This window comes from Ochotona princeps, unplaced genomic scaffold (genome assembly GCF_030435755.1).
Source record: "Ochotona princeps isolate mOchPri1 unplaced genomic scaffold, mOchPri1.hap1 HAP1_SCAFFOLD_1443, whole genome shotgun sequence".
Taxonomy (NCBI): Eukaryota; Metazoa; Chordata; class Mammalia; order Lagomorpha; family Ochotonidae; genus Ochotona; species Ochotona princeps.
Window position 1 is genome coordinate 12845 of NW_026697448.1, and position 23762 is coordinate 36606.

At 46.0% G+C, this 23762-nt stretch overlaps 1 protein-coding gene across 1 annotated transcript in view; it reads right to left on the reverse strand.

Moving 5' to 3' along the window:
* LOC131478957 (staphylococcal nuclease domain-containing protein 1-like) overlaps window positions 1-20058 on the reverse strand; it is a 28090-nt gene extending 8032 nt beyond the window's left edge. Inside the window, 15 exon segments of the mRNA XM_058659640.1 lie at window positions 90-201; window positions 203-271; window positions 2489-2665; window positions 4065-4349; window positions 4460-4617; window positions 4717-4774; window positions 6063-6287; window positions 8525-8743; window positions 8745-8801; window positions 10067-10327; window positions 10329-10358; window positions 11550-11794; window positions 13620-14018; window positions 18620-18985; window positions 19986-20058. Coding sequence (XP_058515623.1) covers window positions 90-201; window positions 203-271; window positions 2489-2665; window positions 4065-4349; window positions 4460-4617; window positions 4717-4774; window positions 6063-6287; window positions 8525-8743; window positions 8745-8801; window positions 10067-10327; window positions 10329-10358; window positions 11550-11794; window positions 13620-14018; window positions 18620-18985; window positions 19986-20058 — 2734 coding nt within the window.
* Between the last annotated feature and the right edge of the window lie 3704 nt (window positions 20059-23762).

Consider the following 23762-nt stretch of genomic DNA (forward strand, 5'->3'; position numbering starts at 1 on the left):
TGCCTACCGCGCTCAGGCTCGTCAGAAGCCACCATCACACACGTGTAGGACCCCTGTGAAGTAGGCATCGTTTTGCTGTGTGCACTCACCCGATAAACAGCACGGCTTTGCCTGGGGAGGTATCTCTTTCAATGCAGGTGGACACCTCCTTAGGTGACTAAGCGAAAGGACCTCCGAGTTGCCGAAGTCGATGTACATGACACGAAACGTCGTTCTTCCCCCCGCTGCTGTTGGCGCCTCCTTCGGTTCCCTCTACGCGAGCTCGATACCACTGCAGTCACAGTAGCGCCACAGTAAAATATATACACAAACGAAAAAAAGTGTGTAAATATTCACGATCAAGTTTACTGCACACCTCTTCTCAAGGAGTACGTGTGGATACGTTCAACACTACGCTGTATATATATATATATGTTCACAGGGAAGCTGTGTACATGTATGTGCTTGTGTGTGTGGGGATATGTTTGTGCACGTAGAGACGTGTACTACACAAAAGTGTAAATACATCACTATACCTATATATATACATAAACGTACACATATATATATTGTACATAACCTCACATATATGTATACATATATAAGTGTATTGGCGGTGGCGTTACGAAATAGCAGGTTTTTAGTGGTAAGAGCCTTCTGCGAGTAAATCACAGAAACACTGACATAATTTGACAACTAGTTGCAGCATTCGTTTGTGTGTGGAGAAAACATCGCCCCTAACTTCAGAAGGGGCTGCATATCATCCAAAGCATGTCTGTAGTTACATACACAGGTTTTACTGTACCAGTATTTGCAGACGTGGCCTTATATATGCAGGGCTACTAAATGTCTTAATAACTGTGCCCCCTGCAACCAAACACAGCAGGTTTACGTTCAAAGATATAAAACTCCTTCTATGGTGTTGTGTACATAAAGTATGCAGTATGATAACATTCTTCGCTCGTAGTAGAACTGTATCCTCTAGGCTGACTCTAAATATGTTAAAACGCTTGACATCAGTTACATATGCGCTCAATAAGAATTGTATATACGCTTGATGGGAGTTGTATATATGCGCTCAATTAGGAATTGCATTATACGCTTGATGGTAATTGTATATACGCTAGATGGGAGTTGTATGGGTGCTCAATAGGAGTTGTATATACGCTTGCTGGGAATTTATATATACGCTTGAAGGGAGTTGTGTATGTGCTTGATAGGAGTTGTATATACGCCTGATAGGAACTGTAATATATATATAAATATATATATACATCTACATATATATGTAGGCCGCGTTCCATTCCGGTTCTGTATGATGTGCACCATAACGTACTTCCACACGTAATAGCACTGCACGTTCCATACTGACTGTGTATGTTCTATACGCTTGATCGGAATTGTAATATATATATATATATATATAGGGCTCGTTCAATGGTGTTATCGTATAGTTTGCACTATAACGTGCCTTCGCACCTCATAGCACCAGACGCTCCAGACTGACTTTCTACTTGTTCTAAGCTTTAAAGGACTTGCAGAATATATATATATACATACATTTATATATATATATGTATATGTGGCTTTTTTCCATGCTGTTTCTCTATGATGTGCACTATAACGTACGTTCACACGTAATAGCGCTATACGCTTCACCAGCAGCCTCTCTATTTGCTGTACGCTGTCATAGGCTGTAGGTATACATTTGATGAGAGTTATAGTTATAGTAGTAGGCTACTATCACTCCTACTAGTACTATATAAAGGGTTGGCTACTGCTTTTCTCGCTCCACGTTGTAGGATGCTCCCGTGTACATGAGTCGTAGTTCCAAACTACGCTACGTAATGCACAAGAAAAGATGTTTGGTACTGTAAACATACGCTAAGTCCTGCACGTAGAGGTGGAGGTGGTATATTTCCTCATTTATGGTATCCCGTAGATACTCTGCGCATAGAGATGAACGTAGTATCTCTTCTGTTCATTTTATATCCCCTAGAGCCTGCAAGTGAAGCTGAACGCAGCATCTTCTCATCTTTTCTATTTTCACTGACTACTGCCATCCTTTCCCGTCTCCACGCTGTAGACCAAATACAAAAGAGAAGCACTTGGTTTGTTTACGGCGATGTGCCGGAGCATATTAACGGGTGAATCAATCTTTTCACAAGGCTGATAAGTAATGATGGCCTGTTTGTTTATTATCATTAGAATAATGGCCTGTTCGTTTATCATGCATATAGTGCGAGAGAGAGCATACACTGCTGTCTTGTTACTGAGGCAGAGCCACTTTCTATGTGTGCGACTAATGTAAGACGAAGAGCCTCTTGTCTATCGAGAGTGACATGCGGGGACAGATGTGTGTGCCTCTCTCTTCGATACACAGAGAGAGAAGAACAAAATGGCTCGTTGTAAGATACAGAATTGACCACTTGTCTGCATGCGCCCCATGCGCGTACATGGGGTGCGAGAAAGCGCTCCTGTAGCATGAACCATTTCACCCATCACTTACGGTTCCATCACTTGTAAATTTTGCAAGCACTAGCTCCCCGCGACGAGGGGGTCCTCCCGGGGTGTAGACGTCATCCGCAGTGATGGCGGTCTCTTGGCCTCCTGCATTGTCCATTTCTCTCTCTCCGTATTGTGCCAGCGCCTGATTTACTCTCTCCAAATTTTTATTATGCGCCTCCTGTGCCAGTCACAAACGTGTGCATGCGCAAACGTACACACATATACACACTCACACCCACTTATACATACACACGTATATACACCCACGCTGTCGGGAGCGCAGCACACGCAACGCGGGGCGAAAAGGGCACGCAGGACATACATACATAAGCGCATGCACATACACGCGGACACACGTGAAGAATTTCCTTCGTCGTATCACGCAGTACGTGCACGTCAACAATTCTCCTGATGAGCTCTACGTACTGACACGAGGTTGTAAGTACATGGTTGCCACCGATCTATATACGTATATATATATATAGGTGCACTGGAGACAGAGATATACTGAGCTACGTAGATGTATTTTTTCTGTGTACACAAGGCATGAAATCAAAGAAACGGGGGTCGAAGCACCCGACGAGCGAATGCGATGCCCAGCAATGGCTCTTCTGCGTTCCTGTCATGCCCCCCGTGAGATGCAGAGGCTGTGCATACGCGACGCTTCCTCTACCAAGAGTCACACACACCTACGCATAGGTAACAACACGAGATCCGTATATATGTCTTTGAAAGCGTGTGTATACGTTCTATGGGGCACACAGACGTTTCTTCTGCTGCTACTAGAAAGGTTCGCGGTGTGTGTGTGTGTGTGTGTGTGCGTGTGTCTGTGTCTGTGTCTGTGTGCTTGCACTTGTTGACTTCCCCTTCATCACGCAGAATGAAATGACACAAATATATACACACATATTCATATATATACATGAAGCACATAAAACTCAGAGTTGTACATATGTATACATATCTACGTATATATATATGTATATGAATGTATATATGTACGCCGTGGACGGCCCTCTGCTCTGGCTCTATAAAGGTTGATTATGAGGGGAAGCAGTTAGTAGTGTTATTAGTCATTATATATCCAGCATCACGTGTGACTGTCATCTTGCTAATTATCCCCGCTCCGGTCGACAGCCCACACGCAAGCAAATAGCTCCCCGCCCCTCCTGCTGAGGGTGTTCTTCTCACACCTTCCCGTCCAGTGTGTGTGCCCCCATCCGTCTGTGGCAACGAATATATGACGACACCATCAAGTACAGCTTCCTTGTATACATATTTACGTTTTCTCTCATACAGTAATTGTACGTGGACACCACTGACTTCGATGATGAAGTGCTCTTCTTTCGCCTCAAAGCAGAGGGTCGTCCATGGCGTATATATATGTATATGTAGACATATATCAAATTGTACGACTCTGTGTCACATAATTGTTGCCACTGACGGATGGGCACAGACACTGGACGGGTAGGTGTGAAGCCACCAGCTCCCCGGTACTACTCCATCGAAAAAACCGTGACACGCTGTCTGTGCAGTAAATATACGTCTGTCAGACACAGACACTTCTTCAGCCCTACCTGAATATAGAAGAGCTCGACGTTTTCAGTGTGAGAGATGATAACCTCAGGCAAACTTTCGTCAACCTCAATATCTTTCGCAGCAGCTCCCCCTTCACCTTGTGGGATGCCATCAGCGTCCACTGCAGGCTGCTGTAGTGACCAGAGCTTGAGTTTCGCCCCCTGTGCTTTTCGTTCGGCTTGTATGAGTAGGTCCTTAAACGGGGTGCGTGCTAGAGAGAAATCGACAGTGTGTGCCAGACCAAGCTCGAGCAGTTCGGCAGCAAAGTTATTACCCTGTGAATGCTGTTGCGGCTGTTGCTGCTGGAGCTGACCAACCTGCTGCTTGCTGGCTGCGCTCCCTTCTCCTCCTCCTCTGTTCCTAATGCTGCAGAAATACTCGGGCCACCGGTTGCCCACAATGTTCCTAGAAAGTTACCGCCCTTGTCTATTGCCTCTACTTTTACACGTACTTCTCTCTGTAGCAGCCTACTGCGAGCATATGCTAATGCTTCATCGCCGAATGGCTCTGCTTCTCGTCCTCCTCCTCTTACGTTACTCACTCCACCTGCTCCTCCTCTACTGGTAGTGCTTCCTGCTGGAGCTACTCCATTGCTATTACTACTGCTCCCTCCTGCTGATGATGAAACGCCTCCCCCCGCCATCCATCCGCGAGCACTCGCCTGAGGGCTACGCACCCCCGACAATGCAAATGATATCCACAAGTTTTGCTGCAACGACCATACCCCACACAAACACACACACAAAGGCACGTCCACACATATATACCTACGTACATACAGACATATACGCATATTACACCCTCTCGCAGTTCTGTGCTAGTGTGGAGCAGGCTCTCGAACGAAAATCCTCATCCTCCCCTTTCTCATATACGTGTATGCATATTACGCCCATTAGCAGCTCTCTGCTGACCATATGGTGAAGGCAGGCTCTCGAACAAATATCGTCCTCCTTCCACCAACGGAGTACACGTACGCGACCCAAAACAAGAATGGTAAGGGCATCAGAGCACGTAAAGCTGCATATATGAAAAACCCCGTACAAACGTACATGTCTATGATAATACACCAGTGCATACAACCGTATAATATATGTCTGCATGAAGTATTGGTATATGAGTAAAACATCTGCGTATACAAACATATGAAATGTATCTACCGCAGTCAGAAGATTACTTGAGTGAAGAAAAGAGGAAAAGAAAGAAAAACAGATGTGGAAGCACAGCTAGCTGGTTCAGAAAGAGAGAGACTAGGACAGACAGGGGAATGGTTGTACAGGGTGGAGAGCAGTTCGCAGCGTACGGACACCCGACACACACTGTCGGGCCTGCTAAGAGCACCCGCTGACCTTCCTTCTACGCACACATACTAACACACACACACACATACACACGCATAGATACATACATACAAACATACATACAGACATGCATACAGACATGCATACATACATACAAACAGCATCCGCTGTCCTCCCTAATACGCACACGCACTAACATACACATACGCAGACACACATACAGGCAAACACATACGAACAGACGCAGATACACATATACGCAAACACACACGAACACACGCAGATTCACACCCAGACCCACTCAACCACGTACAAACACACATACTGAAGTGTAATGTCACCATCCTACGTAGTGCCGTGCAATATACACACACACACACTCCAGACGAAGACCGACTTATAGATACATATATATATATATATATTATATATGCATGTACCAGTGGCTTAGGCTAACTGACGGAAGGTGCAACTTGTCTCGAAAAGTGTTGAGAGACATTACCAATAATACTATCTAAACAAAGGCAGACGTATGTATATACATATATATACATACAGCGGCTTATGCTAACCGAGGGAATGCGCAACTTGTATCCAAAAGCGTGGGATACATAACCAACAATACAACCCAAGACCAAAGCAGACGTGTATGTGCACATATATATATATATATATATATATACTGCAGCTTATGCTTACCGACGGGACGCGCAACTTGTATCGAGAAGCGTTGAATACATAATCAACAATACAATCCAAACGAGGCACGCGTTCGAGTTGTTGAAAGTGCGCATGCGCTCGCTGAACGTTTGCTGGTCCAGTGAGGTCTACAATCCGAAAGGTTAGCCACTGCTGCTGTGGCGCATGCAAGCCAACTCTTCGCTGCTGTGCTGACTTCTCCAGCTCCACGTACGTCTCGTAGTCCTACAGAACACAAGAAGACTCCCTTCTCATGCATACATACATATATATGTACGTGGCAATATATTTATATATTATATTGAGAAAGATGGTGCATACAAAAGTACATCTACTTGGTGCTATATATATACTCCCAGGAGGCCGACGGCCTCTCTGTAATATTCGTTCAGTTGCTACGATTAGCCGTATAGCAGCAATGTAAGAGCACAGTCGCATATGCGCCTTACCATGACTCATAATCTAAGAGCAGGACAACTTGCTTTTTGCAGATACGAGATAGCTTTTTTGTCGGTAAAATACGACCAGGGTCTACTGCACAAGAGTAGTTACATGTAAATTCTACCTACTATGATGAAAGCGCTCTTCATATATATATATATATATATATAAATGTAGCCCTCCACCCACACTTGCTATGTATCCGTGTAGAGGTCAGCAATGAATTGATAGTGCAACTAATATAACTTTCACTCAGCCTCATCACTGGCCAGAGGGTGTGTTTGAGAGCCTAGTGTCTTTCTGTCCCTAAAACGCACAGAAGACACAAAGCACTTTTTATATGTGAATGCAAAGACAGTCACGCGGGCGCCTGTACACACGCGCCGGAGATGCGCGTCAATTCCCTTTCGTGCCACCCGTCCGTAAATGCCTATGAAAACAGGCACGCTGTAGTACACGTGAGCCTCTGTGTGTGCGCGTGTGGGTGTGTGGACGCGTGTGTATTTGTGTATGCTTGTGCCTGTGTGTGTGCGCCTCTGTGTGTGCTAGTGTGTGTTCGTGTGTGTGTGTGTGTATGTATGTGTGCCTCTTTGTGTATGAGTCCGTATGTGTGTAAGTGTGTGTGCGTGTCTAGTTTTGTGTATATGTGTGTGTGTGTGTGTGTGTGTACTAATCTGTTTGTGTGTGCGTGTGTGTGTTCATTTGTGTGCAGGTGCGTCAACGTGTATTTGTGTGAATGTGTGTGTGTGTGTGTATGCTTGTGTGTGTATTTGTGTGTCGGTGTGTGTGTGTGTGTGTGTGTGCGTGTGCACTCGTATTTGTCTACGTGTCTCAGAATGCCTCTGTGTATGTGGTCGTGTGTTTGTAAACTTGTGTATTTGCGTGTGTGTGTAAATATGGGTATTTGCGTGCGTGCGTATATCATGGGTGACTGAAGAATGGGTGTGTGTATACGAGAACTGAGTAGACATGGCTCAATTATATTTGTACGTTTCCTTGGTCGCCGTGTAAGGAGGTGTGACTATGCGTGGGTGCAGGATGGGTGCTGAATGTGTATACGTGCTTGCACCGTAGTGAGCGTCCACTGCTCTGTGCTGATTTCGGGCGTCAATGCGACCTCTTTTATAGCCATATATACATATATGTATACATGTATGTATATATATTTATATATGTGAAGAGACAGTATTATACTAATACGTTAATCAGTGTCCCCAGTGAAAGCGGGTGCCCACTGTTTGGTTGTGCGTTTCGTCGTTAGGGTGCCTATGTCTCTACTATGTGGGGAGAGCTGTCGTGAAAGAAAGCAGCGACTTTTCCCAGCGCGAGTTTGCACATGCCCCACATGGCTTGCACACCAATCATAATCACCACCCACCAGGCAAAAGAGAAAAAAAGACGTACTTACATGTATTTTCTGTGACACATACGTATTTGTACTCAGCAAATGTCCATTGAAAGAAGGCACCTCTGCATTGATACACACACCCCGTTGTAGCATGTCTACTGCACTGTTTGTGTTGTCTACTGCAGTATCAGGATTCTGCCTTGTGCTTACGTACATGTATACATGTACTATGGATATCAATAAGGTTTTACCTGTATGCGCCCTCGCGCGGATGAAGTGAGTCTTTACTCAATGTCTAACGGTAGCGCACCGGAGGTCTGTCTGTCGTTTCCGCTGCGCCCACGTTTGCATGTATGTATGTATACGTATGTATGTCTTGGTTGAAGGGGTAGACACTGCTACCGATCGGTGGCAGTGGTGGTGGTAGTGTGTATAGCCGGGGGTGGTGGAAGTAGTAGTGTGTACAGCGGGTGATAATGGTGGGGGGCATTGAGTATAGCCGGTGGTGGTCGTAGTGTGTACAGCAGGTGGTGCTGGGGGTAGTGTGTACCGCCGGTGGTGGTGCGGGTAGTGTGTAAAGCCGGTGGTGTTAATGGTGGGGGTAGTGTGTATATATGCTGCGTCTGAATAATAGATCTGAAAAGGTTCTTAGTAGTAGTAAGAGTGGCCTCACCCTGGCACGCTCGTCGTCTCCTCTATGCTGTACAGTCTTCGCCAAGCCTTGCTGCACCAGGAGAGCAGCAATATTCTGCCCGTCGGGCGTGTCGGGTGTGGCTACTACTGCAGGGCCACTGCCGTTAGTAGTAGCGCTATGTTCCTTCGTGCCACCGCCACCACCCCCTGGTAGGTACACACTGACGAATTGCGTTTGTTGCTGCTGCGGGCCCCTCCCCTGGAACCGCAGCAGCGGGCGCAGGAACAGTAATTTCTCGTAAATAATCAACACACACCTGAAAGCAATGTTGCAACCAATCATACAGTGCCATGATATACACGCCTCCTGTGATAACGACGATGAAAGACGTCCAGGCAAAAAAGAGAAAAAAATACGGTCGTCTCCTCTCCGGAGGACACAGCAACACACGAAAGACCGTGTGCAAAACACTGTTGTGATCTGTCTACTACATATACTTTATAATATACATATATATACATATGCGTATATGTGTACAGGAACATATACATAAATATATGTATATATATTCATCTGGTTACCACAGTATATGTCAATGCAGACATATATATATATATATATGTATGTTCATATATAATTAACACAATACATAGATGGATAAATATATACAAACATGTAGACTGTACGCATATGTATATATATATATGCAGAGAAGCATGAGGGAGCGTGAACGATCGTCGTAAGCACCTGGATGTGCTTTCAGTAGGACAGAAGTAAGGCCTTCCTCTGACAGTGAAAAAAAACGTCCTGAGGTGACACATTCTACAGTACGACAATAAAAAAAGAAATATACGTCTACATGACCCGAAACTTACACGTACCCTCACAAGCGAGCTGTTTACACCATTAGACGAGTAGGAAAAAATGAAGTATGAGTCAAAAACAACATATAGAGACAATCTAAGTAGAAGCAAAAGGCATGTACCGAAGAAATAACACGACTCTCCTGCAAAAAAGACGCTGTGTTCATCACGGGGAAGGTGCAGCGAGAAATACACACGAGCCGCCTCCGGCATGACTGTGAGTGTGGATTATCGCCTATCATTTCTTCTCTCTCTCTCTCACACACACACACACACATACCAAATTTCACACATAATTCTCCTAATCACACACACATACACAACATGTACACATATATATATACACAGATGTATAAGTATATGTGTATATATGCACTAATAAGTATGTAAACCTGCGAGAAAACATCTGCTGCAGATGTCTATTGACTGTAAAGGAAAGAGGATATAAACGTATAGATGCATATATACACGTCTGATTACCGCACGAGGAGCACTGCGCCTTACCCCTAGGCTAATAACGACTGAACGAAAGACAGAAACACGCTGCCTTCCACACGCAGTGGGGCACACCGCCACGGCTGCCATCAGTATCACCACTGCCACCACGACCAGCAGGACAGCACGTCACTGTTGCTGTTGTTGCTTTTGCTGCATATCGTTCTTCTTTTCGCATGCACGATGGTGGTCTCGTTTTTGGCGAGAACGACTATGAACGTACCCGCACTTTCTTGCCTATTAACTTCTTGCGAACAAACTCTTTCGCCTGGAAAGCCATACTATCTTCGTCCTTCAATGTAGTAGAGCCACGGCCGCCTACAGGTGCCCCAGCGCCACCACCGCCACCCCCGCCTCCTGCTGCTGTGCCTCTCAAGCAACGAACGCTTGACAAATACACTCTCCGTTCAGACCCATCTGGTAACTGCAGGAGCAAAAGGTCACCGCTTATAACCTCTGCTACCACGGCTGTATACTGCTTCGCAAGCTACATTAGCTGTTGACGACTGCCAGTTCTGCATATCACACACACACGCATACACACACGTGACAGTCAAGCCACCATCTCCAGCTCACTTTGAGATAATGAAGTCCACAGGAGGAGGTTAATGCCTTCTCCTCATGCTGGAAAACAGTATAACTATGAGTACTTTCAAAAGAAGTGTAATAATAAGGCAGCAGGGTGGGAAGAAACAACCCTACTATAAAGCATCTCCACGCTCATCACCACCACTGCCACTACCACCACCACTACCATCACCACCACAACCATCACTACCACTACCACTATGACGCGCAGCTGACATGTGTATTGGAGAGGACATCGTGACAATTCGTATTACTAGACTATATTTATAAAATCCCCTTCAAGAGTACACCATAGGACGAAGACAGCGAGAAAAAAGCTGCTCGCACATCTACACTTCTCCTAATTGTCTCCAGACCACTGTAATCGATATTACTTTGTTTCAAAATATGGGCTGGGTCGTGAGTGGTCTTCTTGATAATAATCATCATTGCTCATGAGCACAACAACCGTCATAGATATCTCGTGTATGCAGGAGTTATGTGTACACACTCGCGCAGTAGTCATTGAAACATACGTGAAGCAGCGACACCGGCAGCGACATGGGGAAGTTCAGTAAGAAAGAGGATATATACAAGTGCTACGAAGCGCAATGATGTCGAGGACAAGAGGGGAGGAAGAGGCGTGGGGAGGGCGGGGATGGTGTTCCTTTTATGTGCTTGATATTATACCAAAACACCAGACCTCGAATGTGTTGCAGTACACAAATGTATTTCAGTGCTCCCTCATCTGTGTCTGTGTGTGTACACATGCCCAGAGAAGCCGCGTCGAGATGTACTAGAGCGCTACGACCACCTCGTACGTTATCAGTGGCAACAAGGACACACACGCGCACACACACGTAATAACAAATACATCGCGAATATACTGTGCGTGTGCAAGAACAGGTGTCCGCTCTATGTACGTCCCCCCCATGGCTCTGCTTATATGTGTGTGTACGTGTGTTCGTGTGTACGTGTGTGCATGACCATTCATTCATGACATTTTCTCTCCACATCCGTTCACTCTATCAAGTATCCCGACGGCTTTGCCTCCTTTCCATCCGAAAAGTACTGCTAGTGCAGAACAACGTATCTTCCTTCTGTATTCTCCTTATCTTTTGGCATTACTGAAACATTACCTTCCAGCGACGAAGGCGCTTCTGCTGGGCTTCCTGCATTGCGACTCGCATCTGTGCGCCCGCTTCTGTCAATCCAACAGTTGCTGTTTGAATTCGAGCCAACCCATTTTGCAAGAGAAGTATACTTATGTTTCCACGGGGGTGATAGAGAGATCCGTACAAATTGCCAACCTCATCAGCTCCCTCTATCCGAACATTCACTTCTCTATTCAGAAGTCTTGCCTCCACAAAGAAACGCGCTTCCTCTGCGCGCATGCACACAACAACGTAAAACACAATGCGATTCCCCATGCAGCAGTAGCTGCGCAACAAATGATTACCCCAAACTCCTCCTGCAGTACCACCTGACTGCCCCACACTACTCCTGCAGCAATAATTGCACAAGTGCCTGACCCGCAATCCTCCTGCAGCCACAGGTACCTCCCCCACACTCCTCCTGCAGCAATGGCTGCACAACAAGGGACTACCCCAGTGGCGCGGAGTACTTTCTCGCTTCAACAGCATGATGGACGCTCGCAAGCACCCCTAATCAGCGCATGTTGAAGAAGCAGAAACACTTATTATATGCAGGCATCAAAGTGAACTAGAATTCAAAAGGAACAAGCACTCTGAAAGTTGACTTATGAAACTGCACAAAAGTAGATGCATGTATCATTATAACGATATGCCTCCAAACAGGACCTCTTGACCCCTTGTGTGAACGTTTAAAAGGAGATAATTCGACCAGAACGATAGGAGCTGGGTATCTCTTTTTTAGCGACCGCAGCAACAACTGCATAACGACATCAATATTACAGACAAACTCCACATACATACACATGTATATATATATGTATGTGCATGCCTGTGTAACTGGGCACAGTAAGTATACAGTCTTCTCTTACAGACAAACTCCACATACATACACATGTATATATATATGTATGTGCATGCCTGTGTAACTGGGCACAGTAAGTATACAGTCTTCTCCACAGCACAACTGGTGTTTATGCATACAATCTGAGCAGACGTGTCATATTGAGTAAAAAGCAGATATATAAAATACCCTACAAATGCACACAACGAAGACGCATGCGTGTGACGAGAGACGGTACGCTCTCCGTTCATCAACCATAGTGAGCAGCAGCATACAAATTTAGAAAGGCCGAAAGCCAAACATGATTGTGTTTATGTGCAGCCCCATTACGGAGTGCGTGTGGGGGCATGCGCACATTTGGGGAAGCTGTCGAGATATACCTCAGGAGCCCCCCACAAACGACGCGGTTCTAACAGATCTTCAGAACATTTGGAGATTAGGGCCTATATGTATGTAATGTCTCGCACAATATACGCTGCATAACCCTCCCCATATATATATATATATATACGTACATACGTGCATGTATATAACATCGACACCCACAAGCTGGGGTATTCGACGCTTCCACAAATCGCTCTAGGCATGATAGCGTGCATATATATATATATATATATATATATATATATATATATATATATATATATATGGGGATGTACTCATTCCTATGTCAGCATATTCACCACTTCTACAGATAGCGCTGGGCATGCGAGCACATATATATATATATATATAGTCAGCAACCATCTGCCAATGTTTTGATTGTGTCTACAGGCAGCTGTGAGCATGTTGTCTATGTGTGTACGTAGTGTAATGCACACATACACATACACACACATATTCGTACACATACATAGATGTGCATGTGCAAACATCCATCTCTAATGCATGTAGTGTGTGTGTGTGTGTGTGTTCGTGTGTGTGTGTTCGTGTGCGTGTGTCTGTATAGTAAGCAAACGCGTGCAATATACTGCATACACATATACCCATATACGAGCATATATCTATATATGTGTTTGTATAGATATAGGCGTGTGTGGGTGTGTGGGTGGGCGTTTGCATAGTAAGAGCGTTCAATGTATTGCACACACATATACGCATAGGAGGGTCATCTATATATATATATATGCAGATATGCGTATGTATAAATATGAGTATCTGTGTGTGGGCGTCTGTCTAGAAGAAACGGGTGCAATACATCGCGATAAAATTACCTGCAAAAGGCTCTGCGACAATTTTCGCAGGTCCACCAGTTGAGCCATCCTGCGGTTGTTCACGTTTAAAGCCATCGCACTGAACACCAGAGAGTAATACAGAGGCATAGAGTACTTTCAAGGGTTGTTTCAAGTGTAGCACGGGTTGCTGCTGCTGTTGAAGCTCCTGTTGCTGCTTTGGGTCGATATACAGCGACACCCTAACACAACCCCCGTCACGCACATATTCCACCAAAGCAGGTACGCGCTTGTCTTTATTTGCAGCAGCAAACGCTTTCGCTGCTGCAGGGTCGTTCAACGCCCACTGTATATCACGCACAGTTACGGCTCCTGGTGCTGCATCCGGGTTCCACACTCCCGCCTCCTCTTGCTGGGCCTGCTCCTGACAGCGTTCTAGTTCTGGTAAAAAGATCACACACACACATACACACACGAAAAACACACAAAGGAGTTTTTGTGATCGTTGCTGCATTACTAGAGAGGAAAACAACTTACAGCTTGCTTCTTGTATAGTGTTGCTTGGATATACAGTCCACACTTAGTAAGACAACGTACTTGCATTTCTCTCACTGGTCCTCACTCTCTCTCTCTCTCTTTCTCTCTCTGTCTGAAACGTCAGTGCCTCCCTTCTGCGCGTGTGCTGGTAGCAGCCTCGTCGTCATCTTTTTTTGCTTCTTCCGGGGGAGTGCTGTGAAGAAGCAGCGAACGCGACCTACCGCTATTCCTTGTGCTGTCAACACCACAATCAGCAGCAGTGCTCTGATCGCATTTGTAGGGTACGAAACAATACATCATGAATTTGTCTTCTGAAAAAACTGTAATTTCTCGATGTCAGCACAAATAGCTTTATACTCGCATTTTCTTCGACATAAGCAGTAGTGTATCCACCCTTTGTAATAAGCTTACTTATCATCACTGTAGTGTCAAGAGTAGTAGCGTAGTGTTCTATTCACAACACCTTATAGAATAGGTGGTACTACATTATCTGCTCTCTCCTGAGTGAGACCTTCACATACACATAACTTGTATTCGAATATATATATATATACATATATATACATATATCTCTACACATAGACACACACACTGACAGACCCTAAGGCATCGCAATGCTATGTCTTCTGGCAGACTCTAAACCGCCTTTGTGCTATGTCGCTTAGGTATTCAGTAGTATATCCCATAACAGCAGTGGCAGTGTATTCACATACACGCAGTGATATTCATTCTACCTAAGAAAACAGACAAGTGGCACTACGCCGCCGCATATGTATGTTGTGCGCGTATTACTGCATCTATCACAATGTAGAAGACTAGGAGGCACCTATAAAATATTATAGAGAAGTAGTTGAGGGCATCTGTGGCATTGTACAAGACTAAAAAACCCTGATAAAATATTTCAAAGTTGTTGTAAATGGCATCTACGCCATTGTAGAAGACTAGAGGACCTTGATGTTGTAGCATAGAGACGTGATAGAGAAACAGCATCTACCAGTATGCAGCCTGCGGGCACAGTGAATGCTACTAATGTTGTACATCACAAAGCATATAATAGGTATACAGCCAATACGAAGGTATGTGTATGAAATATATACATACATGTATGTATGTATATATATATATATGAAGATTATCTCTCACTCATACACTACCGCCAGGAGTACTGGTGAAGAGAAGGTACGTTGATGACTAACGCAAAGAGGGAAGGGTGTTACGGCATATTAAGAAACAACGTGAAAAAGCCGTGGACGGGTCTTCGAAGGTATATCCCCCTCTCTGGTGCAGCATAAAGCGTCTGTGCAGACGTCTGTGTTGCACATGTCTGTCAACGTTCTTCTATTTACAGATCAAGAAACCCTTCACATGCGTGTATTCAATTGTTGTGAAGGGCTACTCTGTCCTCTTCCTTATATGGTAGCTCTTCTTCCCAACAAGACGCTAAAGATGTCCGTCTGCACCTCCCTCTTACTGTGCCTCTCTATACCTCCGCCTTGTAGTTGGGTTGCAGATATTATAGTACTCATGCACCTTCAGTGTAGAGATGCATACCCCAGATGCACACATCCAGTGTGGAGATGTGATACGAGGCATGTTTAGTGCTGGACGTCAACTGTATTTTAGATAATATGACATACAGCCGTATTCACTGCAAAAAGATACTTCACATGCAGATCTCGTGTTGAGATACAACAGCAGGCATATGTAGTGCTGGCCGTCAGTTATATTAGAGATATAGTACACAGCCACATGCAGTGTAAAGAGGCACTGCTCATGCACATTTGGTACTTGAAGATAATAGACAAGCACATTCAGTGCAAACGTCTGATTGTATTGAAGACATCATAGATATCCACGTTTAGTGTGAAGATATATAAGCACATTCAGTGCTAAAGATCAACTGTATCAGAAATATAACAGACATGCATATTTTTACTGCAAAGATATGAGAGACACGCATATTTGGTGCCGAGCAGATTGATAGGTGGTTTCTCTATGACGTCTAGAACGGCGGCACACCAACGTGAGAAGTGGGAGAGAGAGACTTAGAGAGACAGCGACAGTACAGAAGTCACATCAGAAGTACGTATTCCCACTGGTAAATGTATGCTGAACGAAAACGAAGAAAATTCTAACTCGAGCAACAATTACTTGCAAGAATTTGAAGAAGCTGATCATACGGACCATATCAACAAGCGAGAACTCAGTAGCCGATCAATAGGGGCGCACAAAAAGAAGCTAAACGTTCTCTATGTCCTGTCACGATCGAAACTTTAGTCTGATTAAGCCGTGGAAACGCAGTTTCGACATGGTTGTTGAAAAGCTTTGAATAAGACAAACACCTACTCTAGTGTTTCCTTCAAAGTCATGATCAAAACTCTAGTAGGCCTCACAATCAGTTCTATAATATTATTCAAACTCTGTACAAAAGTCTCTGCTATTGATCTATATATATATACACATCTATGTTTACATATATGTATATATATATATCTATATATATATGTACACAACACCGCCCCCCCCGTCTGCACATGTCTTATAAGGGTATATGTATCAAAGGAACGGGTGTGTAGAGGTGGCGTATAACAACATCACCAAGAGCAGCGTGCGCGGTGGTTGCTGAGTGGAAAAGTTTTCAAGCAACTCTGCGACGTCCGAATACTACGCAGCAGACGAACACTTCGGGGTGATCTGATCATTGTCCTTATAGCACTAGTACTAACAGTAGTTGTAGGAGTGGTAGTTACAGCAGGAGCAGTAGCGCGGGAGTAGGAAAACCAGCTATGGTAAATTTCAAACCGACTGTGTACACAACTGTATAATACACTGAATAGATTACTCAAGTCCAAATAATAATATACATACCTTACGTATACTCTATACTATACTCTACATAATATTTACCATTCAAAACATTAATTCTCTACTCTCACACAATACTACTACCACCACCACATCCGCGTAAGTTCTAAGTGCAATACTATATCCATCTTCGTTCATAACTGTATCTATATACATATATATATATATGCGTGCAATACTCAGACGTAATCGTGCCTTTTCCCACCCCAGTGTATGCCTAGATATATTACTGCATCAATACATCCCAGTATGCCAGCAACAATATCATATTGATACACCCCAGTGCGCATAGACATATTGCTGTGGAAACACACCCCTGTATGCTTAGACATGTATGTGTGTAGATATACCCCAGTGAGCATACACGTAGTACTATATGAATACATCCCAGTATCCCATGTGTGTGTGTCAACACAACTCATTCCGCATACACATATAATTCTGTAAATGCAGCCCAATTTACCTATACGTCTACGTGTGTTTTTGATACGCCCCGGCGTGCATAGACCTACTGCGGTGTAAACAGATCCCAGTATGCCTAGACACATTTGTCTACGAATACACCCCAGTAAGCATAGACCACGTGTTAATGTATGGACACACCCCAGTATGCCTAGTCACACTGGTGTTGCAATACACTCCAGTGTCCCTACACATCATACACAATACTAGGTGAGTCGAACTACCGCGCGACCGTCCGTCCGCATTTGCCTCCCCTCTACGGGAGCTCCTAGCGCGATATTACTATATCGATCCTGCTATGTATATACGCAGACATATTTATGCAATAAACCTTTGCATCAAGTGCACCTCGACACGTCTAAAGAGATGTGTATTTATGCGCTAAGCAGCACTGTAGTAGCACGCGGGTCTACAGCCTCTGCCCTCCACATTCCGTGACACTTTTTACCGAGTCTTCACACAAATAGTGGTCAAGTATATATAAGGACAGAGGACGAGGGAGAGAAAGATGCTATATTCCTATATACATATGAACAAACCCCATACGAATGTTTGTGTATGTATATATATGTGCTCCTGGTGAAGGTAGTGGGTTACTTACACCTCAGCCTGTCTACAGACAGTAATAAATATTACTCTGAGCTCACTTCGTATATACGTCTGTGCCCCCCTTCCAGGTGTTTCGGAGGAATTCACAGCCTAAGCAAAAACACGATCCAACGCATTTCTCTGCGTGCGTGGTGCTGACGATTTTGGGGCGAATATGACATCTACTGCCGCACGTATCGTTCGTGCTAGTGCACCTACCGCTGCTATCGCCCTCTTCTGTTACTGGCCTTCTTGTTGCTGCTGCTGCTGCTTTTAATGCTAATATTATCCCTAGAGCATCGTAAGATTTTGATGCTTCAGCGGTCACTAAGATAGAAATGCTATTATTTCTGTCTTCGTACACATATGACGACACCTCCGCTTTCACTACCGGGGAACAAGCCTTACTACTACTATTACTGCTACTACACACTGACTGAGTGATGTAGACAGAGAAAGGTGACTAGATACTCAACAGGAGCTTGAGTACGAGCGTTTGCGTGTCTAGAAGAAGTTGCAACATGGATCTTATGACTATGGACTTCTGCGTGTATCTATACGAAAATGCAGGCACCTGTTTAAGTAATTACCTTGTACTAGAGGATATTCGGCAGCAAGGTTCTTCGCAGAATTATCGAGTTTAGCAAGTCCATTCCTGACTAAACCGAAACGTACGTCTTCTCCGTTAAATTTGATTGTGCCTATAGCTCTGGTGCTACTGCTACCGCTGCCACCATCAGCACTAGAGCTCCCCGCTCCTAATGACCGTGTAGCCGCTGCAGTGGCCACAGGATCCACGGAAAACTCCACTGTTTGACCGATGAGTTTTCGTCTCATGAATTCCCGGGCTATGAACCCGTATGGCTCGTCGCGCTGTTCATATGAGAGACTTTTCATTGCTACACGCGGCGCTCGCACATATGCGAGGGATAGACGCTTCTCCGGAGGAGGGCCTCCTGCAACAAAAAACAAAAAAAAAACTTCAGAAAGTTGACTGGTGTGTCCATGCGGCAGTGATGAAAGTTGCTAGTGACGTGAAGTCTCCGCTTACATACAAAAACGAGGACGGCTTGTAGTGTGTTTATGAAGACGTAGACCCGTGTATGCGTTTCGTTATATTCCTTGTTGGTCTTCGTATAGCGTATACTCAGGAAGAAAAAAGCCGCACGTAACGCACGCTTCTTTCAGACAACTAGGTGAAGAGGAAATGAAACGATATCCGCCGATATTCTGCGATAAGACCGCGACCGCTCAACAATGAACAATCCGTTCTCAGTTCACTCAGGAGACACGTCCTCGACCATACACAGTTGACGGCCGTCTGATACACTACATATGTGCAGAAGTCGACATGGAACCTGTGTAGACAGCAACAGGTAGAAACATGTAGTAGTTGAGAGCGTAGAAGCAGGGGAAGACGCCTCAGCATCGAACGAGTAGTGCTGCCCAGATGTTCATGAAACGAGCGTGGGAGCTTCGGGTTGATTTTCTCTTCTGCAAATACCTCTAACATTGTCAGTCTCAGATCGAGCTAAGAGTCCATCAGCGAAGTAAGTGCGCGCCCACAAGGCTGGAAAACCAACTGAGTGATCATGTATTTCACGTGGGAACTGCAAGTACCGGAGCCAGCAGTACTGTGTGTGGTCTGAAGCAGGCGTAAAAAGAAGTAGTTCTGTGCAAACAGATGTACACGTAAGACAGCATATACGTTAAATGTCTCCACTGGTATATATGCATACAGGGCAAAAACAGATTACAGAACCTCATGACCGTCAATACATGTGTACACGCAGCTGCAACGCTGTGACCATCATGCGCGTGGAGCACAATGCTGTGCGGTGCAGGTGGCTGAAAGTTGCTAAACTTCAACACCCTTTGAGAGATTCACTGGTGAAAGTGACGCGAAAAAAAAAGCAAGCAAAGCTCCAGGTCACTGTTATCAACCAATCAGTTTACCTCTCGGGCAGCCGACAATAACGACGGTGTCTCCTGACACAACTTCCTTGACTGTTGCAACACCGCTCGCCATAGTTGCCACAAAAATCAAAAAGTATGCACCTGTTTACAGACGGAAATCCTTCACACGAAGGGGCGGGAGGAAAGGGGAACGGGTGAAATTCTTCGCACTGCTTCTGTCTAGCCCCTGTGCAAAAGGCAACGAGGTTCCGCAGTGGGAGAGGGAGCGGGCAGGAGGCAAGGGCCTTAAAAGCTTTCGATTCAAACACGCATCGACAACTAGACGGAAGCCAACTGACCGCGTCAGCTCTCTATATATCAAAGCAGAAAAAGACCATGCCTAACATCGTGATCAGAAAAGAGAGACAAACCTGGGTTGACAAATATCCTACTTATGTCGTGGCACTGCGGGGAAGTGAGCGGCCATCGTCTCCCCGCTTTGTTGCGTTGCGCCAATGGAGGAGGGGATCTAATGCTAAAGACAAGGAAAGAGGGTGAACTTACAGAGCACGGCGAGAAAAACCATGACCTGACGCCAGCCGATCGAGGGGGGTTCGAACTTTGGCTGCAACTGAGTTTCTTCTGCGCCGTGTTTCTTCGATGACGTCGCACAGTGAAGCACACAGGAAGGGGCCCAGACTGAGAATAAGGAAAGCGCGAGACCTGGAAAGCGAGTATGGTTGTCTCGGAAAAAATCAGCTCCAAACGGTTTATGGTTCGATGTATGCTCTGTAAGAGTATCATGAAACGCGGGCATCACATTCTGTTCCTGCAGTCTGGCTGTGAGCGTTCATCATGAGACAGCACCTACGCACCATACCCGGGGATGCCACCGTTGATATCCAGTGTCAACACGGAAATGGTCGATGGGTTGCGTGCAGCCAAAAACGCGAAGATCCCGCATCGATACAGGCCGCGTGAGGCGCTGCAACCATACCGCTCTAACTCGTTGCAGTAGGATGGCTATCGCACCTGGGAAACGTAAAGCAAAGGACTTTTGGCTGTGTCTCGACAACACGAACAGCGGAGGCTTTTCGCTGCCATACATACAACCTGAAGACACGAGACGGTTGAACGGCCTAACAAGAAGCCCGATTGAACTAAAAAACACTTCGAATACGTATCCCCGTTGTGTGACGTGGGAATTCTATCGCGGAAGCACCGTCAAGTCGAAAGGCGCACTGCCAACAGCTAACGGCCGCTGCCAACTTGCCCTAAGCCATCTCTTCAGACCTCGATAACCACTGCCCCCGGCCGGAGAAGCATTGAAATGAGGGACGTAACTATTGTTGTACTTTGTCGAAGAACCTCTCCTGAAGTCTTAGGGAACTGGACGGTATCGTTTGAACGAAAGATACAAAGAATGCAGCCTGATCGAGTCACAGCACGACCAGAACGCACGTTTCCACGAGAGAAGGCCAACATACGGAAGCCCTGGAACCGCGTTGACGTCAGACGGGCGCAGCAGCGGCCGCAGCTGCAGCCAGCATGCACAGAGGAGGGGGATGCCAATAACATCGAGGGAGGGAACAACATCTTGCGTGCTAAAATGCTACTCCATGATACCGTCACTAATCTACGTTTAGCGGTAGTTTTGCAGCTGCCTTTTTTTGGCGACCAAAGGACATGAGATGCTACATCCGATCTTAATGGATGTGCTGCACGAGTAGTATCTACAAAGACATTTCCTCGTACAACGCAGGCACGGACATCAAAGCCGAACACATTTGTTTATTGAAACGCTCGACCAGGGATGCAAGTCCCCTAGAACGCTGTACAAGCGGAAGCAGACCCAGTATGCTACAGAACGCCACGCGCGGAAGTGTGTACGGTGTGGTGAAGACGTCAAAACAGCTAGCTGGCAGTGAAACAGGGAGCCCCGCTCTACGGGGAAAGGGGCTCCCTGTTTGCAATCTGGTTACCCGGTATCTCTGTACACTACAGCGTAGATCAAGAGCAAGTGCGAACTATACCGAAGATGTCCACGTTGAAGCAGTAGGTGAATACGACGTCCTTGGTCGCTCGGGGGCTCGCCATCCCACTAGGGAGATTTCACGTCGTGCGGGCTACCCAGACACAACCAGGGAGGGCTAAACTGCGACGCATTCGAAGTGTAAGCCTCTCCCCTCGTTTACCGAAGAGGCCCATTATAGCCGCGTAGCAATCTACTTAAGAAGTAATTCAGCGCTGATCTTTCAAGACGCTCTTCAGGACAGTGATAAGCACGTACAGCAATACTGAGAGGCCGCCGCCTAGTGCGGCCTCGCGGGGCTTTGGAGATACGAGTTGTACTCTTTACCACCAGGTGACATTGCGCGAGCCTACCGAGGCCTTCCAGCCTCATTGCTGTACTGATTGCCACCATGAAGGCAGAAGATCTCTAGGACTCGTGAGCAACAAGTAGCATTCGCACGACCACGAATGTATTCACGTCTGCCACGTGCTTGCTACTCCAAGCAGCACTGCTTCTGCATTTTTGCCCACCAGCACAATAGAAAAGGGAGCTCCACCACCGTCGCCACAGCGTTGCTGCAGCCGTAGCACCACTGGTAGTAGCACAGCATGTGTGTGTGGGCGGCTTAGCACACCTATCGAGACATGGGCGGCACACGACACCTCTCTTCCTCTTCCTGTTGCGCTGGCGCTAGAAGCAGCAACAGCCGCACGAACGTTTTGCAGCAGTCCTGAAAACGGCTGAGTCGTGCCCTAGCATGCAGCGTGCAACCAATCGAGGTCCAACTCCATAGCTGCTCTTCTGCTGCCTCGCCAGGCGACAGGGACGCTACTACTACTGATGCTCTACCGACTCTTACACCTACTAGTATTACTACGACCTCGACTGCAAATACCACTACTACCCACCCTCGCTCCAGTCGTGTTGGTATCGCATCTTCGTCCGCAGTTTGTGCAGCTGGTTTGGTTAGCATGCATATATGTGGGGTGCTGCAGAAAAAAGTGATCACTTTGCCACCGCACATACAGATGTGCCGCCCTCTTCCACAGTTGTTGCCGTTAGTCCTTGTGCTGTATCCTACAGGATTTGCAGCACGCTTGAATTGAGCGAGGGTGTGCGTGCGTACGCTTGTACTGCCCCTGTGCCACTCGTCTACAGTCGCCTCTGTTACTCCCGCTACTCTAGCAACCGTCACGCAACAGTAGCTGCGATATGAATATCCCTACTATGAACATCAAACGTTGCCCCCGCTTTCTAAGGTGCGCCGAACGCAACGAGGATATTGCTTCAGAACGTGTGAGACTCACCTGCCCTTGCCTTCCCCTTCTCCTTACTACCTTCCTTTGGCCTCCTTGAACAGCGCTGTCAGTGTGTAAAGCAGGTGCTGATAGTCTTTGTTTTGTCTCCGTATAAATCTTACGCGTGTGTATCAGATGTGGGTCTGTACGCTTGTTTGTACAAACTCTCCGTCGACGTCGAGGGTTAAACACGAGAATACTTGTCAGTCTCGACGTATCTAAGTCATCTTCTCGTGTGGCTCACACGCGTCAGCAGGGTACCACTAGCAAAGCCCTGGAGTACTGTACACCCCATTCATGCATATCTACCCTAAGGGCAGCACTATAATGGGCTGCCTGTACAGCTTTCCCTTCTTCTCTTCTTCGTTCCGTATGCACAACAGCAATAGCAGACAGGACACCGTTAGAAGCAGCAACAGAGCTCTGCACATGCATGCACACGAAACGCGTGCATGTACGTGTAGGCGCTGCCATCTGAGAAGGTGAATCACTAGTGTACCATCGGGTTGTACAACAGCCGTTGAG